We start from the raw sequence: 15,614 nt of genomic DNA on the forward strand, positions 1-15,614 counted from the left end.
TCAGGTGGCTGTTTCAGACCTCAAGCCTTAAGTGAACTCAAAGAGGCTCCAGTCCCTTGATTTGAGACCCAAGGCTTAGAAACTCATTCACTAGCCCAGTCCCTGGACCAGCAGCATAGAATTCTTGGACTCTACTCCAGACAACGAAATCAGAAACAGGGTGGAGCCCAGAAAGCTCTGCTTTAATGAGCCTCAGAGGGGAGGCTGGTACACTGGAGTTTGAGGGCTAGTGATCTAGACCATAAGCTCCATGGGGTCACCCAGGTACTCCTGGCAAAATGCTTGCTGCAGGAACCAATACCTCCAACTCCCAGGCCCTCCCACGCCCCACCCAACTGACCCAGAAAGAAGGAAAGGGACACCATGCTGTTAGAGAAATACTGATTTTAATTCAACATAAGGTAAACTCTAGGCATCTGTCATCTTTCAGCCTAAGAATTAGCAAAACTGTTGAAACAAGGCACAATTTTCCCCATACTTGTTACGTGGCTCCAGTTACAAAAAAAATTTTTTATGAAAATGTTAAAACATAAAAATAGAAGTCTGTGATTTAAAAAAAAAAGTGTATAAAACAATCCCCACAAAACCTGTCAACGTTGATCCTGATTCTACAAAATAGCACCAGTAAGAAGAATAAAAGTTATTAAAAACCATTACGACAGCATTTCTGAAATGCAGCTTTCCCGACCTCCCGCTCCCCCTAAAAACTTCTCTCGTGGAATACAAAAGGACTTTAAAATCACTGGAGGGAGAGTCGAGCTGTTATTGCAGTTTTCCCCTGCAGTCTCTGAGATGAGGGGCAAGTGTGGGGAATGTGCTTTGCCCCAGCTGTCACTGCTGCTCAGTTTAGGAAAAGGCTGAGGATTTGGGGTGTCCTACTTCTTGTCTGGGGACTTGTGCCTGCAGAGTAGTCTGTAGGGTCCGTTGTGGGGGCAGAGGAGGGTATCTTCCCTTAGCTTCCTCCTTTGCTCCCTTCACATGGGGAAGAGGGAGAAGCCACACCTGCATAACACAAGGCAGCAGATAACCCAGCCCACCCAGTCCTGAGGTCCTGAGTTCCCCAGAGGGTTCTATTGCAGTCACTGGGAGGGGATTTAGCTAAGGATGTCTGCCCCCTTGGGTTTGTGGTGGGGTGGGGTGGGGGTGGGAATAGCCCTGAATGTGATGATGAGGTCATCCCTGCTGAAATCATCATCATTATGGAAAATACTCTACATGGACCCCGGTAGTGGGTCCCAGCCCTTTATGCTGAGGCCAGAGGAATGTGCTTGCTAGATAAAAATTCAAGAAAGACATAGGCATCCTTTCCTCTTCTGCTAGCCTGAGAGGAAAAAAAAACACCCAGGGCTCTTAAAATGTCCCTTAGCTACATGTCTACCACTGCATGCTCCTGGAAAAGAGGAGCTGCAGATGTTTTTAAAAAATCAAAGTCTTGCAGTAACTGTCTTAGATGATTTTTCAGCATTAACCTGAGTATTGGAGAGCTGTCAGCACTGTGGTTTTGGTATCTTAGCCATTGTTTCTCTGAGCCGTAAACCCAGGAGGGAAAAAGAAAAAAAAGCCATCTTACTACCTACTTCAAGTTTTAAAAGTTTTCGGATTAGACAAAACGAGCACCGTGTTTGGCTGCTCCTAGCAGCCAGGTCTGAATTGTGCACAAGGAGGTGGCACCTCAGGCTGCCCCTGCCAGGAGGGGGGTCACGCGGCACGGCCCGCCAAAGTTATCTGGCGTGACCCCACAATGCTGAGCAGAGGAAGGGCAGAGCTTGGGCTGTACCTATTGGGTCCTGGCTCTGCCCCACATACCCCAGTGCTACTGGGCTCTGGGTGCCTGGGGGGTTATTCACAGGCAAAGTAGTCCTTCAGGGGGGCGAAGAGGTGTCGGATGACAGGCACACTCCAGGACCTCCCAAGCAGCTTCTGGCGGGCACCACGGCCCATGTTGGACACATCCGTGTAGTGTACAGGAAAGCCGAAGATCCTGGTGGGTTGGAGGGCACCAGAATAAAAAAGACAGGGAGTCAGAAGTGCCCCTTCCAGCATACTTAGGGCCTCTGGGAGATCCTCAGATAAAGAGCATGGCACTGCTCTTTCTGCCCTTTGTCCCATCCTTTCCATCATACCAACCGGGCCTTCACATGAGCCCTCTCTTGACCCCCAGAGGTCAGATGAACGAACAGGTTCTTCAGAACACAAGTGACAGTCAAGAGGGCATTGTTCCTCTATGAGGATGCCTGTTTTGTGCATCCCCAAGCACTAGCACTGTGCTCCTGGCACATAGCTAGAGCTCAGTGGATATTCCCCATGTGAGTGAGTGAATGAATGAATGAAATGAAGGCCAAGAAACCCAGACAGCAAGCAAACAGACATGTATCTGCTTTCAAACCACAAGAGGAGAAAAGTTAGGCAATTTTCTAAATAAGAAATAAGGACATTTGCAGAAATGGATCATTAGATGCTCAGATAATTAACCGTAAGTACACTGATGTTAGCCTGCATTTTCTATCAATCTTAAAAGCCAGTTGTTAGATCAAGGGCCAAGCTGGACTTAATGGCAGATGGCAACCAAATATACTAAGAGCTTCCTCCATGGGATTCCACCAGGCCTGGTAAGAGGTTACAGATACACTAAACCTCAGGCTTTCCTGGGTTTGTAATCTAATACTAAAAAGCACACCAATAGGCCAATGACTAAAAATGAGTATTAAGAAACATGCCAAAGATGTAACACCATAGGCCAGTGTCTTGTTTTGCCTATATATATTGACAGCCATCTGCACCCACCTAGTGTCACAGGACCAGCCCAGCATATTAGGCTTAGGTTTCAAAATACAGAATCCACAAGATGAACAGGCAAGGTTTCCTGCCAGTTTCTATGAATCAGAACTTCCTTTTAGACTAAGAAAAGTACTGTCAAATCAGAGAAATAAAACCAGTTGTAGGGACTGAAATATCTGGAATGAAAATGCTCTTATCAAATCCATTGAGATGCAGCCAAAAATGTAAAGAGGAATATTCATAGCCTTCATTTCTAACGAGAACAAAATAAACAAGAAAAATGTAAAATAAAAAATGAAACCAGAAAAGGAACCTTAAAATCCAAGAGCTGGTTCTTTGAAACAAAACAGTTAAACTACCAACTTAGCCAAATAAATAGAAGACAGACTGGCTAAGTAGGAACCAGCTTTGGACCAGCAACTTGGCTGGGATTGGAGGGAATTAACTTGGAGGGGATCTTCTGAGAAAGACCAATGGCAAAGTCAGTAGGATGGTCTTTTGCTGGTTCCTCATATGCCCTGGAGGCCCAGTATGCTGGGGCAGGTCAATGCAAGGGCACCAGAGCAGAAACGGAGAGATGGTGCAGTCGGTCCAACGACCTCACGTTTCAGATTCCTCACTGCCACCACCCTTCTATCATTTATATCAGGAAAATGAGGACTGACTCTGAAAAGGCTCCCAGCTCTGCGAACATTGGTCATTTAAGACCACAGAGAATTGAGGCAAGCAGCTGCCCACTTGTACTGCCTGCCTTTAACCACACGTCCTTCCCCTTTCTCTCTGCCTGCGTGATTTCCCTCTTCACGTGCAGCCCTGCTCACCTTTCTAGCTCAGTGCACCACAAAACATCTTCTTTGCCATTCATGACAACAGGGAAAAGTTGGTTTTTCCCCTGTCTGATCGAGTTCGACTTGGTGGTTATTGTCTGTACTTTCTTTAACTGGAGAACAAAACGACATCATGGAGTGAGCACAGGATGAAGGGTCTGGGTCAAGTCAAAGCTCATAAGCACCTAGGGAGGATGGAGAAGGGAAGGCAGGTGGGGAAGAGGGGGAGGCAGGGTTGGGCTCACAGAGGGAATGAGAATAGGAAAACTGGATGGCGAGAACATTTTGTGCTTCCCACAAACACCAAGAAGTTAATGAACAGGAAGGACCAGCCTCACAGAGAACAACAGATAAAAAAAGTGACCATGAATAAGATCACGTGGAGGGGCAAGAAAACACCAGAGTTATTGATTAAGCAGGATTAAGGAAATGTAAAAACCCACCTGGATTTTGAGGATGGCCCACTGGGGTTGTGAATGAATGAAACCTAGCCTGAAGTAAGCATTAAGGTCACGGAAGTCTTAATTATCTATGACAATTTTTGTGGCAAAAGTAAAATTACTCCTTTGTTACTGGAAGATGAGCTGAAATTATCTGTGTCTACAGAGCTTGCATTCACAAACTAGTCACCTTTTCTCAGTGAGTATTTGTGTATCAAGAACCTCTCCTGCTCTGCTCTAAGATGGGACAGAATAATAAAGTGGGGAAAGAGGGCCAACACCAGGGAGTCATGTGGCAGGGAAGGGGCAGAAAAAACTGGACACCAAGGTCAAGTCCTCGCTTGGAGGTCACCAAGTGCATTTCCAGAGACCATTTGTTAGCACGTCTTACCTTTGCTGTCCTATTGAACTCCAGACAGTCCTGCAGCTCGAGTTTATCATTCTTTGATGCTATCACAGGCCTGGGAACATCCAAAACCCATTACTTTCTACCAACTATAAAGGGGCCTCGGCTAGGCACTTCCCAACGTGGGAAGGAGGGCCGAAGACTGCAAAATGTGCTCTGGCAGTGAACTTGTTACAATTACCCGATTAAAAAAAAAAAGTGAGCCTCGCAGGAACATCATACTATGTGCCAAAGACAAAAAGACTTGCCCCTTAAAGGGGCAAGCCCAAAGTCCAGGAGTAAATGCTCTCCCTTCCCAAATTTTAATTTTAATAAGAGCTCTCCTACTGAGAGATCAGAATGAAGGGGAAAAAGCACACTGGCAGGAGTGAGGAGACCCCTTTAGTCCACCCCACCACTCACTGACTGAGTGACCTTGAGCAAGTCAGGCCACCTCTCTTGGCCTCAAGAGCTTGGATTAATTAGGTCTTTGTGGATTTATCTGCTGCAACTAGCACATCAAACCCATGATTTGGTGGTTTACAGCTGGGGATGTGGGGATGTGGCCTCCAGAGGGTTTCAGGAGGTACAGGCAAGAAGGACAGGAGATGGTTGACAATACTACAATTACCCTTATAACTTTCACCATTGAAACCTGCAAACGCAGAGGCAGACAGATGCCTGAGAAGGGAAAGGGCTAGAACTCAAGGAACCAAGTGGTTAAGCACTCCAGAGCAGAAAACCAGCAAAAGGTCTGAATGCACAGAGTTGATGAACACCACAGCAACTCCTGTGTAAGTAACACCAAGGGTAAAAGGAAATCAGATTGAAGAATGAATGTGATGACCTACAAGAGAGGCCACTGAATCACACAAAACATTCCCCTAGATTCTGTCAAGGATTTCCGTGACCTCACCTTCTGGGCTTCCAATGCCTGCCTATCCCCAATCTTCAATCTTCCATGAACCCAAGGGAGCTGGGAAACACAGTGCAGCCCTACCCGGTGATAATTGCAGGACTGAGATCTACACAACCCAGATATCTGATCTAACGACAGGATTTCAGATCAGGTGATGGTGGGGTCAACCATCCTAGAACCCTGCAGGGCCAAGTTGTAGCCACCCAGTTATTCTCACAATTCAGGCAGAGAACTCTGAAGGTTCTGAATACGCCTCCATTCATCTGATACCCTACATCTAAGGCATCAGCAAATCCTGTTAGTCCCACCCTCACATTACCTACAATCTGATTCAGTAGAACTCCTAAGCTGCCAAGCCCCCAGAGCCACACTTGTATTGTGTTGAATATGTATGAATGGTGCCTCCTGGGGCACTCTGAATAGGCACCCTCCCAGGCCTCCTCATTGCTGCCCTCATCTTGCCCTTGTCTATCTTTCTATGAGCAAACACCATGAACATGAGATACAACCCTCACCCCTTACAATGGCTCAGGAGTTCCCACGCAATGACCCACATGTGCAGTACAAATTGGCCCAAACGGAGTCCTCTGTCTTACCCTCCTAGCCATTGTAGCCCCTGGAACACTGTTCTCTGAGCTGGGTCTTCCAATTCACTGTCCACATCACCATTTCCCCTATTCCTTCTGCCTGGAAGGTTCATTCCTCCCTCAAATAACTGAGCAACTCATTTCCTTTATTTAAGGAATGAGAAGCCTCTCCATCAACTCCTCCAATGCCCCAAACCTCCAGCCATGATTATGAAATAATTTAGGGTCTTCTCTGCCCATCCCTCATTAGCATGTCATCTCCATGAGAGCCAAGGCTAACATCTAATGTGTTCCCCACTAAACTGGCAACACGGACAGCAATGCCTGGCACAGTGTGAGTGCTCAAGTGTTGAGTGAAGAGTCCACTTCATCCAGACATAGACATTTTCCATTTCACTGGCTGATTAGCCAAATAAAACTGCAACACACCCAAAAGAAATGCTTTAAAATATTCTAGCATCTTCTCCCCTCTGTTCACACTTTGCTAAATGCCTGAAAGTTATTATGCTTCCAGCACTTCCTTCTAAAGGAGGAATTTTTTTTTAAGTTTAACTCATTTGTAAGTCTAGAATGTCACATTACCATCATATTTTGTATCTTAATTAGCAGTTTGTATCCCCCAGAAACCACATGGAGGAGACAATGAATCCTTTGCTAAGCCACTTACTTTGTGGCTTTGAACATGGAAAGAAAAAAGGTGGGAAAAGTTCTTGGCTAAAGAAAATCCAATGGGGGAAGGTTATCTCAGCTCTGTTACTGGACTGGTCATCACCACGAGCCTCGGCCAGGGATTACTTCATCTAAAAATCACTTGTATTTCCCAATGGACAGCAGCAGGGAAAAGAGGTAGAGTACAGAAGCATCAGTACTCCGTATACTCGGTTCTAGCATTTAGCAAAGTGTGAACAGAGGGGAGAAGATGCTAGAAGCACTTTTGAGAACCTGGCCCATGGGCAGAACGGGAAGAAGTCAGAGAAGAATAAGGAATGCTGGACTCTGACCATCAGGTTGGTGCTGTACTTCTCAAAAGGCTTCAACCAGGACACCAGGAATTGGTCTGAATCCCTGGTGGGGCCATTTCCCAGAAAAGCCAGTGGGCCTCTGAGTCACAAGAGGCCCACAAGAGTTCAGTTAGGGCTCACATCATTATACTTGGCTATTACCTGTCCCACCTTGTGCCCCTTGTTACCTGTTCATTCCCGGCAGGTTGCCCCAGAAGTAGCGGGCCCTGTGAGCAGCAGATACTTTGATGGCATCGATCATCACTGGGTTACACTGCAGAGAAAGAAGGACACCTGCTGGAAGCACACATCAAAATTCACACAGAAGTAACTGTGGAGCTTGACCTGAGTATATAGGTGACACAGCGACCCCCTGGTAATAGAGGAGGTATGGTTTCTGCCAGCAAGAAGACAGACCAGACCAATCCCCATCAGGAATCTGGCTAAAGGGCAGCCCCGATGGCCCAGCAGTTTGGCGTTGCCTTTGGCCTGGGGTATGATCCTGGTAGACTCAGATCAAGTCCCAGGTCGGACTCCCTACATGAAGCCTGCTTCTCCTTCTGCCTGTGTCTCTGCCTCTCACTTTCTCTCTCTTACTCTGTGTCTGTCATGAATAAATAAAATCTTAAAAAAAAAAAAAAAAAAGGAATCTGGCTATAAGACACAGCTAGTACCCTGATATTAATGGTGTGTTAGAAATAAGATTGGACCTGCAGGTTCTGAGAGAAGATATATCCTCAGACCTGACAGATAATTACAATGTGCTATATACAGGTAGTAAAAAGCAGTTCAGAATTGAAATCTGTCAAGTTGGGAATCCTGGCTGCAGAAATGTAGTGTTGACAAATGTGGCTTCTGACAGCCATCTGCCAGGTTCACACAGCCTGTTCCATAACCTCTCTAGCAGAACTTAGGTATTTAAGTTTCGAAGAAAATGAGTAAAATGTAGAAAAAGTATTTACTATAAAGCTTGATGATAATGCTTCATAATGAATCGACTGCAGCCCCTAAGCAGCGGTTCTCATCACAGGGATGTGGGAAAAAAAAAAAAAAAAAAACCTCCCTAGAGTAAAAGTTTGGACAAATCTCCTTAAGCCCCAAAAGTAGGGATCCCTGGATGGCGCAGCGGTTTGGCGCCTGCCTTTGGCCCAGGGCGTGATCCTGGAGACCCGAGATCGAATCCCACATCAGGCTCCCGGTGCATGGAGCCTGCTTCTTCCTCTGCCTGTGTCTCTGCCTCTCTCTCTTTCTCTCTGTATGACTATCATAAATAAATTTTAAAAAAAAATTAAAAAAAAAAAAAAAGGCCCCAAAAGTAGATGAGGATTTCATCATCTGACTTCAGTGGGTTCAGGGTGAGGTTAGACATCAAATATTTTCCATACACTAAAAACAATCAACCCTTTAATAAATAAATAAATAAATATATAAATGGATAGATAGATAGATAGATAGATAGATAGATAGATAGATAATAAATAAATAAATAAATAAATAAATACAATCACCCACATGACTGCATATGTTTGGAGTTTAGCCGTAACCTCCATTAAGACCTCAGAAATCATACCCAAAGGATGAAACACCCAATCATGCCCCAGTGCCAACAGGGCTTTCTCATCCATTACAAGCAGGACCCTAGGTCTCCTCACCTCCAGGAAGCGAGAGATGTCCCTCTTGTCGCCCACCTTCATGGCTACCACATTCTCAAACATCCAGAAAAAGGGCCGGTCATCACCCTCCTTGGGGCGTGTGTAATTCAGCAGGTGGTAGAACTCAAAGAAGAGCCGGCCTGTACCCTCTGAGCACACAAAAGAAGATTGGCAGAGACAAGTTAAGACCCTTCATTCAGTCCACCCTTCCGTATTGAGACCAATGGGTTCCCAGTGATCACCTGACTACAGCTGACACTCTATTAAGATGACATCCTACAGTCCTTCTTGTAGTCCTCTGGAGTGACCAAGGACATAGGCATCAGCAGTGCAGAATTTATTAATATCTCTGGGGACAGGATTTAAAATGGACAAGGGTAGAACCATCAGGTAACATTGTCAGAAACAAATAGTTCCTTCTCAGATCAGGCCTCCTCAGGACTCAGGTGATATAGGAGCTCTTAGGGTCACCAGAAAGAAGGGATGCTCACCATACAGGCCTTTCCTGGCAGGGTTCACATTTGAGAGATCATTGCATGGGCTTCCACCAATCACCAAGTCAAAGGGGCCCCATTCTTCAATCTGTGAGAGAAAAACAGTCACTCTTAGGGAAGGCACTCTTAGTGGGGTGACAATAAAGGAATACAGCCTCTGTCACAGATACCTATCAAGAAAACCCACTTCGGGACACCTGCATAGCTTAGTGGTTGAATTCCTGCTTTAAGCTCAGGGAATGATCTGAGAACCCTAGGATGGAGTCCCTGCAGAAAATCTGCTCCTTCCCCTGCCTATGTCTCTGCCTCTTGGTGTCTTTCATGAGTAAATAAAATCTTTTTAAGAAAAAGAAAACAAAGAAAACCCACTTGTAGAGCTCAGGTGGTAGAATATGAAACCTAGCCTCAAGATGGTGAGTACGTGCCCCAGGTTGGGTGTGAAGCCTACTTTAAAGGAGAAAAAAAAAGTTTGTTTTTTTTTTAAATGATTTTATTTATTCATGAGAGAGAGAGAGCGAGAGAGAGAGAGAGAGAGAGAGATGCAGAAACACAGGCAGAGGGAGAAGCAGGCTCAATGCAGGAGGCCCGACAGGGGACTCGATCCCGGGGCTCCAGGATCATGCCCTGGGCTGAAGGTGGCGTTAAACCACTGAGCAACCCAGGGATCCCAAAGAAGATGCTCTTATAGAATCTCAATTGGTCACTCAAGTCTCCCCAATCCCACTGCTGACCCAAGACAACCCAATGCTCCAGATTCTAGAAGATCTAAATCATTCTGAATAATGTACCTAATTGTGGATCATGGCACTACAGCTGGATGAAACCCAGGTTGCTCTTCTACCACAGCCCTGGGCATGGGGAAGGGGACCACATGGCTATGGGGATGTGTGGGAGTGGGGTGAGGGCATGCATGAGGGAAAACTGAGCGGGAGTGCAGGCTGCCTCACATTTCTCTTTGTGATATTCCTGACGTCATTCACATATTTGATGTTGCCCTCATGCTTCACGGTTCCAACAGCGATGGATTCTTCACACACTTCGGAAGCGACGTATTTCTCCACTTTGATGCCCAATTCTTTGAGGACCAAGTACCCTATAGGGGGTCAGGGGACATCAAGTGCATCAGGATTGTCCTCCCTGGGCACCCTACTTCCATTGATTCTAAGCCATCTCCAGAGCTCAAAGCAAACCCACCAAGGACATGGTCATCCTCAAGGGAACCCATGCAGATAGCACAGAAATCGTTTGCTGAGTACACTAGGCCCCCAGGATTGCAGAGTTTCATCAAAAAATATATGGATAACCAGTAAAACTGACTACCAGGATCTAGTAAAACGGACAGGCACAGAGCCAAGGCCCCAGCACCTACCACCCAGCACAGTCAAACACAGACACACAGACAGGAATCTTCACCAAAAACATGTTTAGAAAACAACCTCAAAGCCTGGTGGCATGGACAAGGCTCAGTCCTACTATGTGTGATCTGCACCAACACAAGTAGGTCTTTAAGACCCAACAGAGTGGGGGAAAACAAGCTATCAGTAATGACATGGAGGAGCCATTAAGGCTGTCAGGGATTTAGGAATTGAGACACCAAAGTATACACATTAAGTACAAATGCTGCGAAGTGCAGAGCACCTCATTCTACTGCTTCCTGCTCTGGTAATATAGAGATGTTCCTAACGATACATTACAGAGTAGTTTTGAGGGGTAAATGAGTTATATCAGACAAATCCCCCAGAGGCAGCATGCATGTTGACTATGCTTATTCACTACCTGGGGACCTGAGGGAAATGGGAGGAAACCAGATTAGAGCTGCCTAATTCAGCTCCAATGGATCTAGGCTTATAGAACAGGAAAATCATTTCCTAAGATACTTGCACCTAATAAAAAGTATAACACAGCTAAAATATACCTGTCTTTTAAAAAGCCCCAAAAGAGGGCCAGGAAGGTGAAATGGTGGAGAGGATTCAGGAAAGAAACAAGGAGGCAGTGGTGTTCTCAGAACAAGTGACCAAGAGGTCATCCCAGGGGTCTTTCCTGGCTTTGATGACAGGACACCTGGAGCAGGTGAGCGAGCATCCCTAGGTGAACTCCAAACTCACCTGTTGCAATTCCATCAAACAGGGATAAGACTCGAATGGGCCGCCTTCGGGCTGCGGGAATCGCAGGGTATAACTTGGGGGCTTCCTGCCAGGTTAAAGAAGGAGGTCACGGAGGTCAAGGTGCAGGGGGTAGACTCAACCCCTGGAAGAGGGGAGGTGGGGTGGGCTGATCTTCCTGAAGGTCACAAACCCTGTGCTCTGCAACTTCCTAGCTAGGATCCCATGGAGAGCTCCGGCACAGAATGGCCATTCTACCCTTAGACGTGAACACAGATGCAACTTTGATACAGATGCGCGCACACACACACAAAAACACAATACCCTACTCAGGAATGACCTGGAGCCTCCCTCCACCAACTGCAGGCAGGAGCTCAGGAAAATCCACTCCCACCAAGATTTAAGAATAAGCCACAGGCTTCCTTTTCCTCTTCGGTTCCCCTAAGGCTAAGGCTTAGTTTAGTTCTATAACCATTTTCTCAAAAAGGCCCTTGAAAATCCAATATAATGAGAGGCCACAAAGGGGAGGAAGAATACTGGAGAGGCCTGACACCATACAGAGGATGTGCTCTGAGGCTCTCAGATGCTCATTTGTACAATGGATATTTTCCATTAATTCTTTCCAACACATCCAGCATGCTCCAGACCCCGGAAGTTCTGGGGGTAGGTGGTACTCGGAGAAAGAAGCCTGTGGCTTACGTATTCGAGCCCCATGTCGCTGGTGAAGAAGGCCTGCAAGCGCACGTTCCAGTCCTTCCGGCGCCGCAGGACACCATGACAGCGCTGCGGGAGGCACATGTAGCAGCTCCAGGGCTCCTGCAGCTTGGCATCTGCTGCCGTGCCCGTGCCCACCAGGACCTCCAGGCACTCCACACAGAAGCACCTGTGCTCGGGAACAAGGAAGAGGGTCGCCTCAGTCAAGCAGCTCCCCTGCCACCCCCACCAATGACATAGATGTCAACAGACTGTTGACAAACCTTCAGGTCCCAGTAGCTCCTCACCATGGGCCGGAAGGCCCTGTGTGGGGATTTGGGGGACACTAATCTCTTGCTTGGATACCAAAGGGCCCTCAGCCCATGCTGTGGCACAGACAAGTTTCCCAAAGCATCCCCAGAATCTGACCATCTCTAGGGGGTCCTTCCCTGCCCTCAGGGACCTAAGTTTTTTAAGTCCATCCCTACATCCCAGTTCCACTTTAAGTACTCGAGGACCTCTGCCCTGGGGAATACTGGCTTGGACCCAGCTCCATGCTTGGGATCCCTATCGGCAGCAGATCTGGCCCACGGGGCCCACACCCATGCTCACCGGCAGCAGCTAGTGTTGCTGCAGAGGAGCAGCTCACGACCTTCACAGCACACGGTGCAATAGGACTGATAACCATCATCATCATACATGTAGAACAGCTCGAGGAACCGGTCCTGGCAGCCCAAGAGAAACACCCGTGAAATCAGAGACAGGGACCTGCAGGGACCAGCACCTCACTGGCTATGGCCCAAAGGATGCAGACACTGACCCTTTCCAGGGCCCCCAGCTGGGCTCTGCTTCCCACTGTAGGATGGCCTCCCCAGTCCAGCTCCCGGGCCTCAGCACTCCACTTGCGCCTGCCCGGGCACGGACAAATGACATACACATGGGTGCCTTTTTCTGGGGAAAAGTACAGGGGAGTACAGGGAAAGGGCAGGAAAGCCCAGGGCGGGATTACCACTTACCCGGCATGTCTGGCAGAGGCCACCCTCAAAGAGAGGGTGGAAGGACACGGGGTTTTTCCTACCACAGGACAAACAGCTATCTGTAAGAAAGATAGGGATACAGCTTGCAACAATTATGACCACAACACTAGGGCTGAAACTTTGAGTCTAACTGCTTTTGAATAGTTATTGTAAGCTGGCAAAATAACAAGGACTCCTCACACTTTGTTCCTTTCAGCAATGCTTCATTCAGATAGATAGAAAGGCCAAAAGAGAGCCCAGGGCAGGAGGTCCCGCAAGATAGGCAAACGTGCAGTCCAATAAGAAGGCATGGCCAACTAGGAAGACACAGGGCAGGACACTGAGGAAGTGCCACCTAGCCCAGGGATAAGCTCCAGAGGACCTGGTATGAAAATCTTTGAGATAGACGTGGAAAATTTCTGGTGATGCCAATTTGCTGATGTCCTCGTGATTAAGAGTTGCCTGCACCAACCTTACTCATAGCAGTTGAATGCAATTTGAGAACACAGGTCCCTTCCTATTAGGATATTGTCTTGACCTCACACCAGCAGGTCAGGACTGAGCCACAGCACTGATCATGTGGGTAGGGCCATTGAGAAACCTGAGATCCAGGTGCCTGGGTGGCTCAACTCTTGGTTTTGGCTCAGGTCATGTGATCTCCAGGTTGTGGAATAGAGGCCTTTGTCCGGCTCTGCTCTCGGCAGAGTCTGCTGGAGATTCACTCTCCCTCTTGCTCTCTCACTGGGACCCTCACTTCCCCCTCTGGCTCTCTCCAAAACACATCAATAAAGCTTATTTTAAAAATGCCTAAGGGGGGCAGCCCGGATGGCTCAGCAGTTTAGCGCCCGCCTTCAGCCCAGGGCCTGATTCTGGAGACCTGGGATCGAGTCCCACATTGGGCTCCCTATATGGAACCTGCTTCTCCCTCTGCCTGTGTCTCTGACTCTCTGTCTCTCTCTCTCTGTCTCTCATGAATAAACAAAATCTTTTTTAAAGAAATACCTAAGGGGCACTTGGTCAGTTTGGTGTCTGCCTGTGGCTCGGGCTGTGATTCCAAGGACCTCACTGGGATAGAGCACCCATCTGAGGCTCCCCGCTCAGCAGAGAATCTGCTTCTCCCTCTCCCTTTGCCCACATTCTGGCATGCTCTCTCTCATTCACTCTGTTTCAAATAAGTAAAATCTTTAAAAATTAATTAATTTTTAAAAATGTCTGAGACCAATTCTCCCAAGCCAGGAAAAACAGATGGATGACAATCATGGGGAATGGGAGGATTATGGGTCAAGGTTTTCAGGTCCAACAGGGACTTCTCTAAACATGAGCTTTCTCCAGAGTTCCCTTTGCTAGGAACTATGCTGTTTTCCTACCCAGCACTGAGATAACCTCTTGATAAATATTTGTTAACTAAAGGACGTCAGGCTGAGGAAGCAAGGGAGAGTCCATCTGTCCTTACACATTCTGAATTACAATGATACAGGTCATGGGCAGAATCTCCATTCCAGTGGCTAGTTCCCACCCAGTACAAACATACCAGGGTTCACTTAACAGAGTAACAGTGGTGAAGTGTGTCTACCTTGCACCTCAAAGCCTGTTCCACTTCTTGTCTAAGGAAGGCTCAAGTTGTAACAGATCATGGTTTCAGGTTTGGGGTATTCTGGGGCCAAGCCTCCCCAACCCCACTTGCTCATTCACAGGGGCAGGATAAGCCTCAGTGAAAACCAGACAACCCATTCTATTAAATGTAACAACTAAGATATCCACAGCCTAGCCCAAGGCCATGGCACAGAGCTGTGGGTTAAACTCCCACGGGGCAGTCAAGCAGGCCAAGGCAAAGTTTGAGGAACCCTCAAGAAAAGTAGCAGAGGGATCCCTTCGGTGGCTCAGCAGTTTAGAGCCTGCCTTTGGCCCAGGGCGTGATCCTGGAGTCCCGGGACCCGCGTTGGGGAGCCTGCTTCTCCCTCTGCCTGTGTCTCTGACCACACCCCCGCCCCCCGCTGTATCTTACATGAATAAATAAAATAAAAATCTTAAAAAAAAAAAAAAAGATAAGCAGCAGAAACCGAATACAAGGGAGACCATGTTACCTTCCAGGTTACTCTTGTTGTTGCTAACATCCAAAGCCATTTGTTCTGTTGAGAAAAGAGAAGGTGTGACAGGGATTTAGACATACTCATCAGGAATGCCACACACCCTGCCCGATAGCTGGTGGCATCATTCCTCCAGCCTCCTCACTGCCCCAATGATCACCTCGACTCTGGTCCTCCTCTCCTCGGTCTTTGCCGTTATTATAGCAGTTTGTCTTCAGGCGCTTGGGTGGGGGGCAATAGTCTGAGGCAGTTGAGTCGTCAGCTGTGCGTCTTCGAGTCTTGTTCTCTGTGGAAGGTAAGGAGATGGCAGCGGGGGCAGGGGTATGGGGAAAACAGGAGCCTAGGAGAGGACAAGACCATGACCAGGGGCCAGCTACACCTGCACCCTAACGTAAGTCCACACTGGTTGTCCTACAGCCTCTTTGGGGACAACTCTGATGGTGACTGATTTCACAATCCCACGCTAGGGGTTTTAAACAGTGATGGGTGCAAAATAATACATCCTCATAGACCCGACACAAGGAAAATTAGAATAAGCTTGGTCTATGATGCCCAGCATGCAAGCTGAGAGCCATGTGTTGTGACTGAGCATTTGAAATGTGACTTGTGTAACCAGATGACTGCATTTTACAT

At 47.4% G+C, this 15,614-nt stretch overlaps 1 protein-coding gene across 9 annotated transcripts in view; it reads right to left on the reverse strand.

The window, feature by feature from the left end:
* Positions 1–388: 388 nt before the first annotated feature.
* Positions 389–15,614, reverse strand: part of DNMT3B (DNA methyltransferase 3 beta) — a 45,008-nt gene continuing 29,782 nt past the window's right edge. For 3 of the 9 annotated variants that reach the window (XM_041733281.1, XM_041733279.1, XM_041733275.1), the window contains 13 exons: positions 15,142–15,321; positions 14,979–15,023; positions 12,895–12,974; positions 12,491–12,603; positions 11,885–12,068; positions 11,189–11,273; positions 10,031–10,176; positions 9,081–9,171; positions 8,590–8,738; positions 7,126–7,211; positions 4,437–4,506; positions 3,600–3,718; positions 389–1,981 (listed from right to left, as the gene is read on the reverse strand). In XM_041733281.1, the coding sequence (XP_041589215.1) occupies positions 1,840–1,981; positions 3,600–3,718; positions 4,437–4,506; positions 7,126–7,211; positions 8,590–8,738; positions 9,081–9,171; positions 10,031–10,176; positions 11,189–11,273; positions 11,885–12,068; positions 12,491–12,603; positions 12,895–12,974; positions 14,979–15,023; positions 15,142–15,321 (1,490 nt within the window). In that variant the 3' untranslated portion in view covers positions 389–1,839. Of the gene's footprint in view, positions 1,982–3,599; positions 3,719–4,436; positions 4,507–7,125; positions 7,212–8,589; positions 8,739–9,080; positions 9,172–10,030; positions 10,177–11,188; positions 11,274–11,884; positions 12,069–12,490; positions 12,604–12,894; positions 12,975–14,978; positions 15,024–15,141; positions 15,322–15,614 lie in introns of those variants that run through there. The other 6 variants (XM_041733277.1, XM_041733276.1, XM_041733284.1 and 3 more) reach the window with 4 other exon arrangements.

This window comes from Vulpes lagopus, chromosome 18 (assembly GCF_018345385.1).
Source record: "Vulpes lagopus strain Blue_001 chromosome 18, ASM1834538v1, whole genome shotgun sequence".
NCBI classification, from domain to species: Eukaryota; Metazoa; Chordata; class Mammalia; order Carnivora; family Canidae; genus Vulpes; species Vulpes lagopus.